We start from the raw sequence: 19,258 nt of genomic DNA, 5'->3' as shown, positions 1-19,258 counted from the left end.
TGTACCTGTATAGTAGTTGTAATTAAATAGCAAGTTAGAAAAAGTATTAAATGCAATTCTGTTCTGAGATCCAAAACAGTTATACAATTAGCAAATCCATCTACCCAAGTATTTCCTTAGTGGCTGAGCCATGATAATATTCCCCAAGAGACCCAGTACTACAAGAACTCTTTATGAAAGTGTATCATGGTCTCCATTTACTGGATCTTAAGAGCCATTCATTTTTTTATGATATGTTTGGGTTTCAGCTATGCAAACTTCAGTCAGTTTATCCAAGTACAGTAGATTACTCAACCACAAATGTGCAGTAGAACACAGACAGCACAGAGGGAAAGACTATAGTACTTACAGCGTACTGTATCACTGACAATTGAAAACATATAATAGATCAAGCATGGTACATTACAGTTATTAATTGCATCTTTTTCTGCACACAGTGATGAAAGACAACATATAATTACAAACTACAGTCATTATGTTCCTTTTCTGTTAGAGTACACTCCATGGAAGGAAATAAGCAAGAATAGATCTTAAATAAATTTCCCAGAAGACCTAAGTGATCAATGTTCAGTTATTGTTTTCAGCTTTGAGTTATGAATCAGAATGTGGCTTTCAGCATTTTTTATGACCAAATCATAAATTTGAAACCCTGTTTCGGGCACCTCATTGCAAAAAAAAGAAAGTTAACATATTTCTATTTGTGGGACACATACAGTATGTCCCTTGTGCCTTAAAAGGCTAAAGCATAGTAAATAGCCTAATGTGGTGAATGATATACGGTAAACTGCTAAATTAGTGTGGTAACTTTTCGAAGGGACCACACATGTAAATTCACTAAAGGTGAACACATTTTTCAATCTGATGGGAATCTAAGAAATACAGTGCCTTGAAAAAGTCTTTACACCCTTGAACATTTTTTCACATTCTGCTGCCTAAAAAATACAATTCAGAATACATTAAAGTAGGAGTTTGTTTCCCTGATCTACACAACATCGTCTACACTTTCAACATGAAAGAACAATTATAGAAATATTCAAAAAGTAATTAAAAATAAAAAAAACAAAAAGTCTTGATTGCATAAATCTTCACACCCTTTGTCATAGCAAACCCAAATTAGCTCAGGTACAACAAATTGCCTTAACAAGGCACATAATAAGTTAAACAGAGCCCATCTGTGTCCAATCACAGTAGTTCAACTGATTTGAATACTCCTGGATGAAGAATCAAGCTGTTTCTGTTGTATGAAGTGAATTTGAAGCAAATGGCAAAACATGCCGAACAAGGAGCTGCCAAAAGAACTCCTGGATAAAGTTATTGAAAGGTACAGATTGGGGGAAGGCTATAAGAAACTTTCAATGTCTTTCAATATCCCTTGGGGCACTGTCAGGTCCATCCTTGTAAAGTGGAAACAGTTTGGCACCACCAAGACACTGCCTCGATCAGGCCGTCCCTCCAAAGTCAGTAGCCGTGGCTTAAGGAAACTGCTGAGGGAGGTCACTGTGTGGCCTAAGATTACTTTAAAAGAACTACAGAGGTCTCTGGCTGAGAATGGGGAAAATGTTGACTGTTCAACAATTTCAAGAGTACTCCAAAAACATGGCCTGTATGGGAGGGTGGCAAGAATGAAGCCACTGCTGAAAAAAAGCCATATGATGTGCCACATAGCTTTTGCACGCATGTGGGAGAAGGTTTTGTGGTCTGATGAGACCAAAGTGGAACTTTTTGGTCTCAATGCTAAGCGATATGTGTGGCGTAAACCAAACATAGCACATCACCCTGCTAACACCATCCCTACAGTAAAGCACGGTGGTGGCAACATTATGTTTTGGGGATGCTTTGCAGCAGCGGGGACAGGGAGGCTTGTGAAGATCTAGGGAAAGATGGATGGTGCAAAGTACAGGCAGATCCTGGAGGAAAACCTGTTCCAGTCTGCCAGAGACCTGGGACTGGGGAGAAGATTCACCTTTCAGCAGGACAATGATCCTAAGCACAAAGCAAAAGCAACAATGGAGTGGCTCAGCAAGAAGAAAGTGAATGTCCTTGAGTGGCCTAGTCAAAGCCCAGACCTGAAGACTTGAAGACTGCAGTCCACAGACGATCCCCAGCCAACTTGAAAGAGCTTGAGCTATTCTGCCAAGAAGAATGGGCAAAAACTGCACCATCCCGCTGTGCTAAGTTGGTAGACACTTATCCAAAACGACTCATGGCTGTTATTTGCTGTAAAAGTTGCTTGCACCAAGTATTGACTCAAGGGGTGTGAAGACTTATGCAATCAAGACTTTTTGTTTTTTTTATTTTTAATTACTTTTTGAATATTTCTATAATTGTTCTTTCACGTTGAAAGTGTAGATGATGTTGTGTAGATCACTGAAACAAACTTCTACTTTAATGCATTTTGAATTGTATTTTTTAGGCAGCAGAATGTGAAAAATGTTCAAGGGTGTGAAGACTTTTTCAAGGCACTGTACTTATGCCATAATCTTGCCACAAGACAAAACAGTCTATTTCTAAGATCTAAGGGCTTAAAAAGGAAGGGGGGAGATGAAGAATAGGTTTGAGTAATCCATCCTGTGTGGGGAAGGATTCAGATCCATTTAGAAAAACAGAATTGTAATAGAACAACTTTCTAGATATTTAATTGCCATTTAATTCAGTGTAATGCACATCTTCAATGAGTCCTTCATGCATTGCTTTCTGGAGATAAATCTAGCAAATGAAGTATCAGTAATACTTCTGCGTCCATTGTAGCTCCTAAGCCAGATGCAATAGCCAACATTCTGTAGGAAAGCAAATCAAAGTCAAGACTATGGAAACTATTTGTGTCTAAACCAAATACAGCTGGCTGTGTGTTGACACATCTCCAGATGTAATCATTAACCATGGCCTGACAATTAGAATTCTCACCTAAACAATAACGACTTATATTAAAAGCAACTTAAAAAGCCCACACTGACAAGGAACACATCTGAAAGTTCATATGACTGTTCGAATGAGCTGTCTGTAATTGTACTTCTCCTGTTTGTGCAAGACTGACAATATTCACTGTCAAAATATATCCATTCACTGTCATTTTCTTGATAGGAACTGTTTGTTTTATTCCAGATTAATGTATACAGTAAAAAATGAAATAAGTATTAAAAATATAATAAAAAATTATATTTTGCAATATAAACAGATGCATTCTTGACTGCAGTAATAACCAACCGTTATTACAAAATGTGACAGGTTCCAGAGTTGAGGATTACTGTAATAATATTATTTTTAACGAAGTATACAACATGTTAGATTTTTAATGGGAGTAATAATATTAGTTACTTTCCACAAAAAAGAAACAAGCGTGTCTCGTTACGTTTTCTCTGTTGTAAGCCTACATCAGTGGTCTTTTCTTTTTTTAAAGCAAAAAAAAAAAAAAGTTTCTAAACTAAGCAAATAAAATATTTAAACACTACTTTGAGGTGACTGAGAACGATAATATCAAAGTCTAATGCACTTTCTACCAGGGGATGAAAATCTGTCATGTGCGAGGAATACAAAAACACTTGCTATTCTCTTAGAAAATGCCTTTATTTAACTTCAGTTGCGCTTTTTTTTTCAGTCCTTATGTATACGTTGGAAAGATATGGATAATTATACTTCTGCAAAGTTGCATGTATTGTAATGATTACAATTTACTATTTGCAATATTCAATACATTATTAAGTGTTGTTTGTTATAGTACACTAATTTTAACACATTTCACAGTTTGACACATTTCAATGGATAACATTGATGTTTCCAACATGATAAATATTTCTTTGCCACATAATTAATGCTGTTAATTGAATTACCAGTATATAGTCTAAAAAGTGGTTTGTCTGCCAATTCATTTCCAGAGATGTTTGAGCAGCATGAAATTTAACAGCAGTCTAAAGCCCGGAGAAATTCAAAGCCACAACACATATTATGTTTTCAAATTCAGTAACTAGATTATTACTGAAATGCTTTTGTTTGCTACTTTCTTTTCTATCTCTACTATTTTCAAATATATTTACATTTTTTTCGCAGTCTGTCAAACATCTGTCTGCTTCTTTGAAACTATTTTTTCTTTCTTTTTTAGCATTATGATTAAAGCATTATTGCAGCCAAACAATCGCAGCCAAATAATGGTGGGAGTTTATAGTGTGACAAAAGTTCCAACTTAAGTTTAACATAAAATACAGATTTTTCACACAAGTTTTTAAACAATTATGAAAAAGTTATTTATGTCCATCTCTAGGTCGTATAACACAATTATTATTCTACTTTGCAAAACATGTATTTTTATTATAATTCATGTTGATTCAATCTGTACATACTGAAGTTCAATTTGGATCTTGTACTGTACCATTGTGGATTGTAACTTTTAAATATCCAATTTACAAAGGCACAAACCAGGCGATAGCTTTAAAGTGACAACAGCATTCATAGGGCCTCATACACTAAACAGCAGTAAATGACCAGAATTAGCACGTGGCAGGGGGAAGCCTCACCGCGAGCAAAAATGAACCAGCGGTAGCTAATTATAGTCACAAATAAAGTGAGCTAAATGATTCATTTCCAAGTTGTCACATTGTGCAGAATTCAGCACACGCAATCATGTACAAGGTTTACACATACTTTATTATAGTATGTACAGGGTTATTAGAAAGTACATTTACCACATCAACTATGGTGCGTTGATGTGGTAAACTTACTTTATAAATCACCCCATATATATATATATATATATATATATATATATATATATATATATATATATATATATATATATATATATATATATATGGGTGCTCGAAAGAAAAGATAAGTACAGTTCTGAGTTTGTCACAATTACAGCGACCAAGGAGGACAGAGTGAGGAAGTTTACAGACCAGGACCTAAATGTATTACCAGAAGTAGTGGTGGGGAATTATAAAATACTTTTTGGTGCTAAATCAGCAAGAACAATAACTTCAATGCAACATTAAGGACAAAATAAATGCACTCCGAGGGCGGGCGGGGGTCTTGTCCCAGATCACAGCATCCTGATCACAGTCAAAGTGGCGAAAGTAATTGTTAATGGAACATTTATGTTTGACTCTCTGCAAATCAAATAAATATTTGTTTGTTCAACTTGATCTCCCTCCGATTTATTTTGTAATATTAAATTAAGTGAGCAAAGCACTCACTCAGTCAATTAAAAGTTCACTATTTACATTTCCACCCTCTTCTCCTCCCTCTCCTCCTCCCTCGAGTCCCTCTGTCCCCTCACCTCCCGACCTGTCCGCCCCTCCCCAACCCTGGCTCTCCTGCTCAGCAAGAACCAAACTGCACTCTGCTGAAAAGAAATGGAAGAGAACCAAACTCCCTGCTGCCCTAGACCTCTAAATCTCTGATATCCGCAAACTCTTTAACCCCACCCCCTCCAGATCCAACCCCAACACCCTCTGTCTCACCCTGGACCCCTTCCCCATTCACGTCTTTCAAGCTGCTGCTCCTGCTCTACTCCCCTTCATAGCCTCCCTTCTCAACACCTCTCCTCTCTGGCCTCTTTCCCTCTGCCTATCACCCCCTCCTCAAAAAACCAACCCCACCTTCCTCCAGAACTACCGTCCTTGTCTCCCTCTTACCCTTCCTCTCTAAAATCCTCGAGCGGGCAGTACACCGCCAGCTCTCTGCTTTCCTGTCTAATCACTCTCTGCTCGACCCTCTCCAATCTGGTTTCCGCTCTGCTCACTCCACTGCCATGCTCTCTCCATCCTCCTCAGCCAAGAACCTCGGAGTAACCCTGGACCCCTGCATCGCCTACTCCCAGCACATCTCCACTCTAGCACACACCTGCCTTTTCTTCCTGAGGAACATATGAAGAATCCGACCCTTCCTCACCAACTACTCCACGCAACTCCTGGTCCAGGCCCTGGTACTCTCCCGCCTAGACTACTGCAACTCCCTCCTGGCCGGCCTCCCTGCGTCTGCTACCCATCCGCTCCAGCTCATCCAGAACTCCACTGCTGGTGTTCTCTCTGCCTCACTTCTCCCACGCTACTCCACTGCTCCGGTCACTCCACTGGCTCCCGATCACCGCTCGCATCCAGTTCAAGACTTGTACTCGCCTACCGATGCCTGGACCAGACTGCACCCAGCTACCTCCAGACCCTCATCTCTCCCTACACCCCCACCCGACCTCTCCACTCCGCCTGCACTAGAAGACTGGCTCTACCTCCTCTACACCCCCTGCCTCCAGAGCCCGCTCCGTCTCCACCCTCGCCCCGCAGTGGTGGAATGACCTTCCTATGGATGTCAGGACTGCCCAGTCCCTGACCTCCTCAAGACACACCTCTTCAGACAACACCGGTACAACTCAACTCTTCCCTTCTGGACAATATAGCACTCAGCCTTTAATGCACTTTAACTTGAACCTACCTGCTCCCTGTTTTACTGTATTTAATCCTGCACTTAACCCAATCTGTAGTATTTTGTATTTCACTTGCATTTGTATTTCACTTGCATTTGCATTTACCCTGATGTAACTATCAACACTGTTATCTGCTCTTGAACTGCCCTGATATCAAATCGTACTGTGTTTTGTATTTGCTCTTATTAGGACTGAAGTCTTTGTATTTTGTATCTTGCTCTTAATTGTACTTAAATTCTTGATATGTATTTTTTGTATACAACTGTCCCTGGGTAAGGGCATCAGCTAAGAAATAAATAATAATAATAATAATAATAATAATAATAATAATAATAATAATAATTTCAAAAGGTGTTTGCTGAAATGTCACTTTAACATTAGATGCCATTTGATTGCTTGTATTTATGACTGCACCTCAACTCTCAGTCTGTGTACATTCATTTATTTGACCTTTACAGTTTCTTTTGTAGATTTTAAAGCTATTTTAAGCATAGCCTACATAAATATCACACACACATAGTGACTATATAAATATAGTAACATTGCCGAAAGTGTTGCACATGACATGACAGGCACTGACTTGTAGCTTTGGGGTAAGTGCTCCTGCTAGTTCATTGTTGACAGCTGTTATGCAGAATGCAGCATGCAACAAAGAGTGTACACACTTTCCCAGGGCTATACTGTAGCAAACCACCAGATCGATCTAAACATCTGAATCGAATTTTTAACACTCCAAATGTATGCTCAGTAACAGAGCATGTAGCCATGTGTGCTGTATTGTATCGAATCTCAGCCTGCATTCTGGGGTCTGACAGCAGTGTATAACAGCCAGGGTTTGATCCAGTAACCAGCACCACCTGTGACAAGCATTAACAATGTTAGCAAAGTGTCCATGCTTCCTATCAGCGTCCTGTTAAACACGTATACTTTACTTACCAAGAAGCCATCCAGCTCCACATACACATGACCTCGTAATCTTCATATATCCCGTACTGTCTGAGGATGTACGAGTCATGTGCTGCGCCAGGATAGCTAGCGACCGCATCAAGAATACTCAGTTTCGCATCACACCATTTATACATTGATGGAGTGGTGATGCTTCCTATTATGGAAGATATGCTTTATAACCTTGGGTGGTGACAGTGCTATGTGGGTGCAATCAATAGCCCCCAATACATTTGGAAAGCCAGACACGTTGTGTATTCTACTGATGTAAGCTGCCTATGTGTTATCACCCTATTGCTATTGAAACAATCTTTAAAAATTTAACAAACTTTTGCTGGAAACAAGAGTTGTTTAAAATGGTCTGTGTTAACTGCAAAAAAGTAACAAGCAGACAAAATTGAAATGACAAAAACATGAAAATGACAAAACCAAAGCTTTTGTGTTTTTCTTTATACACACTGTATATTTCACTGTATAAATTCTTAGTAAATTATATAATATATGTGTCACTGGAGCCTAACAACCTAAAAAAATTATATTAATAAAAAAAAAAACATCTAGCATAGATGTAAACAGCTAGTGTTTCTCCCTCTGGTACCTTGTCTATTACAAAGGCAGACACACAGTTTAAATCAATGCCATTCTTCACAAACATCTTAATGACAGCCTGACCTACTGTGTGGCAGAGTCAAGACGCAGTGTATCTACTAAATAAGCAGTAGGTTCAAGATTACAAGTTGAGCAAAACAAAATCCCACCATCTGCAGCAACGTCCCCTTTTCGTAGCTCTGAACACGATCTTCTGTTGAAATTAATTTAGGTTTTATTTTATTTTTTATTTGTACGCTGCATATTTTTAACAGTTGGCAGTCAAATGCACAATCTCTATGAAATTTGTGATGTCATGAATTTTCCGGGGCCCTACATATAATGCTAATATGATCTGTGCTCAATCTGTATCTAGTTATTACCTCCTAGTAAAGTTAGCGCCCTTAAGTGAATATGGTTTGCATATCAAATACCTCCCTTGCTGTATTTTGTGATGTAATTTGCATACATTTCCACGCAGTAACATTATTCATTATATTTAAATGACTCAAATGCAGTACTTTTCCACACGCTAGGTTGCCTGCCACTGGTTAGTGAATACAGCAGGTGTACAAAGCATGCTGTCGCAGGTGACGCTGAACTAGTTATTCCGTGTAGTAAAACATTGGACCCCTTTACATGGAGGATCTCAGTAAGCTACAGTGCACGGTTCATCAACTGATTCAGAGTCAGGTCTGCCAACTGATGATGTAGGGCAAGGCAACAACTGAGTGCCCGGAAATATGAATAACAGTGAGTTTTGACCTCCTTTAGTATTCTGGATGGAGCGCATACCTTGCAAAATGACCCTGTGTGAACAAAATGAAATATATAGAAATAATATGTACAGCTAAACATGTCCAAGTATCTTATAGGAATGAAGTCAGACCATGGATGGAGAAACTTTGGATCAAGGGACTTGTTATGGAACCAACTAGAGCTGAACCTGGTACAGAATTTGAATCCTGCTGGGAACATGCAGATATGCTGGACATGTGCTAAGACTATTTCCAATATGAAATGTACTTTGATATAAAAAATGAAAGAATATGGTTTTTTTAAGAGACAAACATAGAAGGATAAAGAGAGAGTATCCTTGTATTGTCAGTAGACGGCTCCCTTGCTCCATGAAATAGGTCAGTCCACTCGTTGTTTTGACAGGAAATTAATTAAGTATTTAGTAATCTGGGAATTTCTAAGAAAATATATAATAAACGATTTACTGTTTGTATATCTAATCTTCAGAAAGCATGACGCTTGATAAAAAAGCACAATTCCGGTTAAAAAAGTGGACGTTAATCACACCTATAAATTTATGTTTCCAAAAACAAGATAAGGATTCTTTGCAACATATAAATCAACATTAAAACTTAGCAGCCAAGGTCTTAAGAAAAAAACCTGTTTCGGCTGGATTTTGTATGAACAAAGGACAGGGTCAAGCCTAGTTAAGTCATTATAAAATATATACAAGTTCAATGCATTTATACTGGCCTATATTTCCATTCAAATCTTAGAGGGAATCACCAAAGAAATAAAGTGATATTATAAATTCTAGGAGCGACTGTTAAACTGCAGTAAATTAATTAAGTTTATCTTATAATGCCACATTTATAGTTAAAAAAGGTTCTGTGCTAATTGACACTGTTTATAGTTTATAATGGTCAAAAAATAGAAATCAGACACAAAGGTATTGCAAATTAATAAAATAAATGATTAACCTTTTCTAGACAGAATGACATTTGAAACTAAAAATACCTATTTGATTTCATAGGATTAAGAATATGTTTTAAGTATTTGGTATATTGAGAAAGCATATTATTTAAACTGACGAGTGTTATTGCTTGTTCATGACTTTACTGTAGTGATAAAAAAATTAAAAGCCGGAGCAGTATTCGATTTAATTAATTGGGGAAGTGGTACAGTTTCTTTCTCCTTCTATTAAACAAAAAGTCCTTTAGACATTATAACATCCATTAAATTACAGAATATAAAAGGTATTATGCTATGTTTTTGTGTTAGCTTGTAATAATATACTATAATGTACCTTGTTGTTAATCCACTATACTATTGTCTAATGATGGTAGATGGAGTCATTATAATGTGGTTCTTTGAAACTGCTGCCTAGCATTGAGAAAAAGGGGCCTCTCTCCTAATCAAGATGTACGGGTTGTAGAGAAAGGAGGGGTCTTCTTACATTCCACTCCAGCACCCTCAGAATTTGTGACAATGCAGTAAAGGGGCTTACTGGGTGCAAAACACGTTACCACTGTTTAGTGCATGAGGCCTAAAGTGTTAAACTAAAAATGATGCTTATGATCTGTTGTCTCCATTCTGACATATCTATTATAATAAAATCTATCTTTGATGGGTGATACACTGAAACAACAAAAAATCCATAAAAACTCTACATTGTTAAAAGGTAATTTTCTTGGCCTTTTAAAGAGTAAGTAGTGGGGGGTCCGAAAAATATAGCTTGAACAATGAAAATAAAAATTACATGTACGTCATTTAAACAGTTGTAGCAATACTTGGGGACGTATATGGCTATATTTTTCAGAACCCCGCTATTTACTCTTTAAGGTTACCAAAGTTTATTAACATCTCCTCTTTTAACGAAGATTGTGATTGTTTTCATATTTGTATTTACATGTCACGAGCCATTATTACAAAGGGTTGGAGCCAAAGTCATTATACTGCTCATAATTTTGCATTGTTTTCAGAAAACATCTCAATCTAATCTTGCTGTAAGATTAAAAATATGAGCATCCATCCAGGTCGAGCATCCATCTTGGACATACCTGGTGGATGAAGTGAATAGAACCTTTTGAATTATATAAAAAATAAAAACATTGTATTGTTAAAACAGGATTTTATTTTAACATGGTTGACAGATTATCAGTACAGTAGAAGCCCAAAATTACAAACACATAGGATATCATAAGACTGAAATGTCTGTAATTCCAAATGAATTAATGTAGGGCTGTCCAAAGGATGGCTCCACAATATAGCTATTTTGATTTAGAGGTGAAGTATCTCATACAAGGCTCTTAATGGGTTTCCAAAGACTACAAAGGCAGATCTGTAGTCTTTGGTAGACATACAGTCAAAATTCAGTCTTGTTAAACCTTATCTAATTTTTTAACTATTTTGAAAATGTTCTTTTCTATTTTTCAGTCAGCTATTTAGTTGTAATGCATCATAAAACCTGGTAACTGTGGTCCCTTGAGTTGACTAGGTAGTTTTTAAATTCAGTTAATTGAGCATTCCCCACAAGCAGCTCAAATCTGTCAATTTGGACATATAGCCACTGATTTGTGGGCCAAGATCTGAAAGGGTCTTAGAGTTTTATAATTCATCTAGTATTCACGGATCTCTATTTTTCCTTCTTGGCCATCACTTTCATTCCCGCTAGAATTTTTTTTAGAAGTCCTGGTATCTGGTTATATTTCTGTTTAGTGTCAACCCCTTTGACTGTATACTATTCAGTATGTTTCAGCATGCTCATGAATTCATCCTCTGCTTATGTGGCATCAGTGTAATACCAGCCAGCACGTTAGGCAGCTTTACACTACATACTTGTGAACAATTGTAGACTACTGGAACCTGTTCTTGCAGTGTACCCATACAGAACAGCACTGCAGGAAGCTGAGCCCTTCCAACCTACATTACAATAAACTGTAACTGCCTGCCTGCATGATTTTATCAGTGCGACAGCTACTCGTTTCCAGACAGTTTGAAAACTTGTCAAACCAAGATGAGGAAAATAACAAATTATTTTCATGTGATTGGAGAAGTTTCAAAATTATTATTATTATTATTATTATTATTATTATTATTATTATTTAAATGTTTCCAGTACTGAAACAGGTTACACCAGTCTACCGATCTGAAGGGTACTATATGGTACTATATAGTACTTAAATATGTATCATGCACATAAAACATTAATATATGTGATTTTTTTATTTTTTTTTTTTTTTAAAGATTCGGGTACCCGGGTATTTTTCACGGCAGGCACCTCGTTCCGGATTTTCTACCCGTGCCGACCTCTAGTATGTATGTATATATGTATATATGACAAATATATAAAAAAAATGTTTTAACTGAAAATGACTGTAAATCGATGTACCAGTGTGTATTTAATCTATCTTGTATAAAGTTTAATAATCATGATGAAGACAAATTTGAGGATTAATATGAGGTAAATTTAATTAAATGATCCATTATATTTATGGGTATCTGAGATTCTCAATTTACTTAAGACTAATACAATTATATACCGGTATCACTTGTCACAGCCATTGCTATCAGCAACCATTTGATTTATGGCAGTGAAATACAACATTATGAGCAACTAACCATAGATAGAGAGTAATATATCTGCCGTAGGTGGTACTCTATTTTCCCTCAACAAATGTGTAGTAATGACACAGTCAATAAAATAATGTCATTGAGGATGGCGGCTGTGTCGCTGTACCCCACCAGTTTCCACCAGTTTTTCAAATTATGAGTCACCACTGTCCCACCAGGGTTGAAAACCACTGAATCACTGCAGGAAGAGCGATTAAAAAAAACCAAAAAACACAATGCTCTGGCTTTTCTGTTCCGTACCACATCATGGATCGTTATTGCCGTGTTACCTGTTTAACAATGTGAGCAATAATCCTTACATTATCAGTGCTCTAGAGCAGACATTTTGAAAAGAGCTTTGAAATAGAGTTTAAAGTTATAAAAGAGTAAAAAGTTGTCATCATGTTAACAATGAAAAAATTACAGGTATGTTATTTAAACAGCTGCAGCAACACATGGGGATGTATAACACTATAGTTTTCAGAACCCAGCTACTCTAAGTATTACAATTCATGGCCACATACTTGTTTGCTTCTCGGCTTTATATCACTTAACATGGAATTTTAAGACTGGAGTAAACGCTTTGCAAAACATGGCCCTCTTTGTCTACACAGTGTGAAATTACTCAAATATAAACTAATGCTAATGCAATGGAAGTCTGAGTGTGCAAAGCAAGACAGTGCATGGCAAGCTTCCAACAACTGGCACATAATCTGGCACCCATGCTGAGTGACAGTAAGGCATGAACATCTCTTCACTTCTGCTGGCTGCTTATGGTTGTTTGTGGGAGGTGGTTTAGATTATTAATAAAAAATAAAACATTACCTATTTAGTGGGCCTTACTCTACATTTGTGACATATAATCATCAGATACAAGCTAAAACTGTTATTACATTGGTCTCCTTTACTGAATGAACTCATTGATCTACAATAAATTCTCTCCTTAGCCAACACACATCATTTTCAATTTCTGTTGCGTTTCTGAACTTTGTCTGCTTATATATTGATAAGTATTTTTTATAAAGAGGAAAGTTGTACAGTCAAAATACACTGTTGTTAACTGTTCAAACTGACTATGCAGTTTATTGGCTATTCTGTGTGCACGCGTAAAGGGCAGGTTACCACAAATATGGGGACAGTCTTTCTAGCTGCTCATTCACAGGTACTGTCTGAATATTTTCTAAATTCCTTAACAAGTTCAGTCAAAAATATAAATAAAATAAATAAATAAACACACATAATGGGGCATATTTTCAAAATGTTTACTTCAGTCTTCAATTAACTTATTCTCTGAAAGAGCAAAATTCACATTAATGTTACAAAACAAACAACTTGGGATTGTTTAAGAGACATTGAGGTTATTTGATGGATCTAATTATAATCTGTGACTGATTTAAATATCCCTACAGTTTTGATTATTAATGTAGGGCCCTTTGTATACTAAGGTTATGGAAATAAAACTACTGTCACAGCGCATATGAGTCTCTGGTGTAGTTATACTCCTACAAACCTGATTTAGATCAGAATGTGGCAAATGTGGCCTGGCCTGTTCGAGTATTTGGTGCAATCATGTTCTAAATTGTTTATTTGAACAGAATGAGCATCTACCAGGTCGAGCATCCACTTTGGAAATACCTGGTGGATCAAGTGAATAGAACCCCTTGAATTGTATTACTTTTTACACCATTCAAAATAGGTAATCAGTAACAACAACATACAAAAAAAGCTGATGTCCTGTATGCATTGATGAATCTGCAGTATACAGGACACTATTTACAGTTTATTCTATGCAATAGGCCTATGTCTGTGTGAGTACAGTATTTTATTCTTTCTTTCTTTCTTTCTTTCAAGTAGCTTGTCCAAAAAAGGGTTTCCAGTGAGGTCTGGTATTAGGTCTTTCTTAACTTAAAAGTGCACAAATGGAAAAAAATAAAACTGATTTCCCTGTTTGCTAAAAATGTACAGCTGTTATGTTAAAAGTACACACTGGAGCTTCAAGGCTAAACTGATTGTTAATTTTTCAAACATGACAACACAACTAAATTATACTTAAAAATCAAATCAAGGATATTTTGGCAGGCAGGTATGTAAGTAACTGGACCATAAAAAGAAGTGATTTGCTATTTTAAAATACAATACATTTATAAGTACTATGAACAATTAGAATATTGCCAAACATTACTGTCAGTGTGTCCCAGAGGTCGGGGGAGATTGAAGGCCAAGGTAAACAATAGATTTGGTGCAGCTGGAGGAAATCAGTCACCACCCGAACCCAATGTGGTCTACCGTTGTCGTCCATGAAGATGAAACCACGTCCATGACGCTGCGCAAATGGGACAACTACTGGTCTGCTATTGTCAAGGTAGGCCTGTCCTGTGACTCTCCCTTCCAGGATGTGCCGCTCAGTTCTATCGGTTGTGGTGATCCCAGCCCACACCATAACCGATCCTCCTCCATACCTGTTGTGGCTTACCATTTTGCAGTCAGTGTAACGTTTCCAAGATGAAACTAATTCATCAGTCCACAAGACATTGGCCCAATTTGCTGCTGTCCACCCTAGATGGTCGAGCCTGATGTTGGTGATTTGTCAACGGAATGTAGGGGCATTGTGCATACAAACCTTAGCTGTGTAGACGATATGATTTCTAGTGTGATTTCCCAGGGCTAGATTGACGAGTCTTCTATCCTGTCTGCCACTGATCATTTTTGGCCGTCCACTTCGAGGTCCATTGAGTATCCGACTGTCTGCACTTCGCCCACAACTGCTAACCACAGACTGCGCAATGCTCAACGTCTGTGCTACAACAGCTTGTTTAGTGCCCACTCGCATTCAAGCCTCTCCTGAGAGTATCCTTTGTCCACCCATTTCAATTTGTGGTGTCAGACTGGAGTGAACAGACCTTTTATACAGAAACGGCACTACATTCAATGACCTGCACAGGAAAATGCAATTCTGCCTCAGGGGTCTTCACTTGACAGTGATTGGGAACATGTGCGCCGACTATGGTCAGAAGGGCAAAGCCTTGTAGCAAGGGCAATACAGAAACTGCACGATCTTTACATTATTTGAATGTCTTTTTTTATTATTATTATTGAATATCTGAGAATACAAGAAAATGCAACATGTTTAACTTTTTGAGAGCAGTGTAATTTCTGTCACTTTTACGAAGCAGTTAACTGGCTATGCCTACAGTAATTGACAATTATTAGATTTTTTCCTCAGGGTAAATGCCATAAAAAAAAATTTAATAAATGAAACCAAACATTATCAACCAATCTAGCACTGACTTGGAAGCAATTTTAAATCTGTTATTTTCCATCAGCTGCAGAAGGAGATCAAACCACTTTCAACTGGGTCTTGGTAAGCCCCAGTTAGGATTGCAGTCTGGCAGAACTCAACATATTGCATTGATAGTTACCGAATGTGCGTCCACTGCAAAGGATGCACAAGTCCTAGGACTGCAGAAAAAAAAAAACATCTAGGTAGAACAACATAAGGAAATATTAAAGTGCATTTACTTAGACATGCCAATTACACAAAAAAGTTAAACATATACCGTATTTGACCTTCGTGTAACAACTGTTTGCCGATTGGATTGTGGATTGTAGATAGCAGATAAAAAGGGCATCAGTCCGATTTTGATGTTGGAATGAGGCGAGATTGGTTTTACATGGTGTAGGTGGAAGCATTGACTCATTAAAAGGCACTGACACCTGATAGGAATCCACTGCTTTAAACTAGATAATAGATCAAGCAACATTAGATACGTCACACATTTTATATCTTATGGGCAAACCCCAAAATGCGGGCAGTTCGCAGATTTGCCTGCTGACTTTGGGCAAAGTTTGAAATAAAAATTAAAATAGCTTATTTGGGGCTTTGACCGGGCAAACCGCGGTCTGCCCACTGCTTCTCGGGCAGTCTGAATCGCTCCCTATTCTTTCATTCCTGTTCTGACTGACAGGCAGACCTTCCCTCTGTTCTTTCATTCCTGTTCTGACTGACAGGCAGACCTTCCCTCTGTTCTTTCATTCCTGTTCTGAGTGACAGGCAGATCTGCCTAACCTCCGGGTTTTCCCTTCGGTCTCAGGGTCTGGGTTCTGTCGTGAAGTCTCTGGGTGTTTGGAGATTTGCTGCTGAACAAAACTAAATCCCTACCCTAGATTCTTAAATGTAATTACCAAGTCCCTCCCGCTAGCGCTATAATTGGCTGCTTCAAGTTCTATTATAAAAAGGACAGTATTATTAATGACTTAATAACAACCAATAATAATAAGGAGTTGTATTGAACTGTCCAATCAGAGAGATGGATGCAGTTACTGGGTGGAACATGAATGTTTAGCTGATTCACGTTTGACAGTGTTTATGACAAGCCATCTAAAGAGTTGGAGAACGTTCTCAGAGGAGTGACTGAGAGGGTAAGTTAATGATGTAATACATCTATAGATTTTAATAATTTGTTTAAAATAAATTAGTCTTATATATCTCATTAAATATTGTATATAGTCATGTCATCAACATAAATACATTTTTATTTTCTGAAACCAGACTTCCTGTGTAGTTTTTATGAATGAGATGAGTGAGTGAGTGAGTGAGTGACTGATTGATTGACACTACTCAGGTGGGCAGGTCAAACAAGCTCTTTAATCATAGCTCTGTCTCTGTACCCTGAAAACATAAACTGAAAGATCTTTGAGATTCATTATGGACTTTGAGCGGGCAATTCGTGAATCACCTGGGCAACCCATAAATTGCCCAGTTTTGGAGTTTCCCCGTAACATATCTATTGTTCACGGTTTCGTTCTGTAATTTTGTTACAGTACATGGGAAATACTTATGAATGTTAATTTCTGATCATAACCATCAAGGTAAACATTGGGATATGCAAATGATATGAAAATAAGTTAACATAAAGTGTTAAAGTTTTATTGTTTAATGTAGTTCATAATGCAAAAACTAGTATGGTTTCTAATATCGCATTTTTTTACTGAACTTATATTCCTGCAATTGCTTATTTTCTTCAGTTATTATGATGTGTTTTCATGAATCTGAACTCCCTGTTTCCAGGAGAGCAAGAAGAATAGGAATCCAAAGGCCTGGCAAAGAACTGATTAATAAACTACCAACAATGATTTAAAGCATTATAGAACTGTTGACTACAAGCAGCATCCACACCTCACTTATGCACTGACTAAACTAACTTCTTAATGACTGCCGAGTAGTCTTGACAGCTCACTGATTCTATATCACACTACCCTTCAATTAACACATAGCTAAAGCAATGTGTTTCACATCCTCATTTTCCTTTATTTAGACACAGCAAGAAATAGAAAAATAAGCCAAGAGCATTTTATGAACTCCCACAGATCTACAAATAACAAAAAAACAAAGGGTGCAAACTCTATCAGATTCACAGAATGTACAGTACACTACCCCAACTTCTATTTGAACAATCCTGATTGACCACATTTTACAACAGCTCTACAAAATATACTGCTGGGTGGAAATTCATGATTTAAATGAATAGGAAATATCAGCATCTCATAGAACATAAAGCCACAGTACACAAGTGGTTTATACCTTTCACTTAGCAGGGTCTTTTCAATTAACATCCACAAACCTTCCCACCATCTACTGTAGAGGATCCACCAGCAGTAGACCACCACCCTAATAGAGAGATATAGTACAAGGGGATACAGTTAAAAAATGTATTAAAGTAAAAAAAAAAATGTATTGTTGAGACTTGTGATTTGTATTGTACACAGTATTTATTATTTACATAGTGCTGATTCATTAGCAGTCACGTTCATGGTGTCTGTAGGCCTCAAGGTGAATAATAAATGCTATGCTGGGCATATCAATCACATAGCCTGTGCAGGCAGAAAATTATCACTGAACCTTAATTAGGAAGTATGAGAATTGGTTTGAAAATGCTACAACTGAGGAAAGGAAACAGCTCATTCCTTAGATCAAATATTTGTTTGTTGCTGGTAATAATCAACCCTCATTTGCACTCCAACATTAATTGGAATAAATAAGTAAACTATTCAATTACTGCAATTTAAAAATCAGTCTTTTTTTTCAGGGGGAGGAAGAGGATTTGTATGACCTATTAATGGCACATGTAATTAATAACATAAAATAAACTTGTATTCAATGACAAATGTTTCAACTAGAAGTCTTCATAATTAATAACATATTTGAAAACACACAGGATAATACATTTTGCATTTGCCCTTAAATCCAGATACTGTGTCAGAAAAGGAGTGAGATGAACATATATAGTAATGTATGTTGACTGCATTACATTTCCATTACATTTTATATTAAGCTTAACCACTTAAAAGCGAAATGTTCTGCATTTCATTAATTTGAGTTGGGGAGATGCCCACCTCCTGAAGGACAAACACTCCTCTCATCTTTAATAAATGCCTGCCGTTTATTTTCTGTAGTTAATCAATGACCGAGGCCTGGTGCCCTACATTAATCAAAGACCACAGCTCTGTAATCTGGGGGTGGGTCATTCATTCAGAGAGGGTTGACATCACTCACCCCCAAGAGGAGTTGGTGGTAAATAACTTCTTACCAAAGTCTCTCTATCTCTAGCCACATCCTGTTGTGAGACCTTGGTTATATTGTGATTAAAACCAATGGCCTGTTACTTTCTATATTATTTTAATATTTTCTTCACACAAGCACAAAACATATTTTCACATTCCAGAAGTAAGAACTATATTTTGCCAGAGTTTCTTGACAAACCTAACTCATTTTTCTGTAGTTCAGCTATTTAATGACATGCAGCTATTTCAAATACATTACATTACGTCTTCATCCTAGGCCACCAGAGTGAGTTTGAGCTACAACCCACAATGAACCAGGAAGCAGCAGCAATTTCGTCTATAGTGTTGTCTTTGTAATATCAGCATATTCCAAACTGGAGTATAAAAAACAAGCAAAGGACC

At 37.2% G+C, this 19,258-nt stretch overlaps 1 protein-coding gene across 2 annotated transcripts in view; it reads right to left on the bottom strand.

Annotated features, from left to right (window-relative positions):
* The window catches only part of LOC117394987 (ubiquitin-conjugating enzyme E2 E2-like), a 139,844-nt gene that overhangs the window by 102,088 nt on the left and 18,498 nt on the right, over window positions 1–19,258 (bottom strand). The window contains exon 4 of one of the 2 annotated variants that reach the window (XM_033993785.3): window positions 17,877–17,963. The exons of the other annotated variant lie outside the window; for it this stretch is intronic. Coding sequence (XP_033849676.2) covers window positions 17,877–17,963 — 87 coding nt within the window. The remainder of the gene's footprint in view (window positions 1–17,876; window positions 17,964–19,258) is intronic. 2 annotated transcript variants of the gene reach the window in all.

The sequence above is a fragment of the Acipenser ruthenus genome, chromosome 3 (assembly GCF_902713425.1).
Source record: "Acipenser ruthenus chromosome 3, fAciRut3.2 maternal haplotype, whole genome shotgun sequence".
Classification (NCBI taxonomy): Eukaryota; Metazoa; Chordata; class Actinopteri; order Acipenseriformes; family Acipenseridae; genus Acipenser; species Acipenser ruthenus.
Note: the sequence above shows the minus strand (reverse complement) of the source record. Positions and strands in the feature narration are given on the sequence as shown.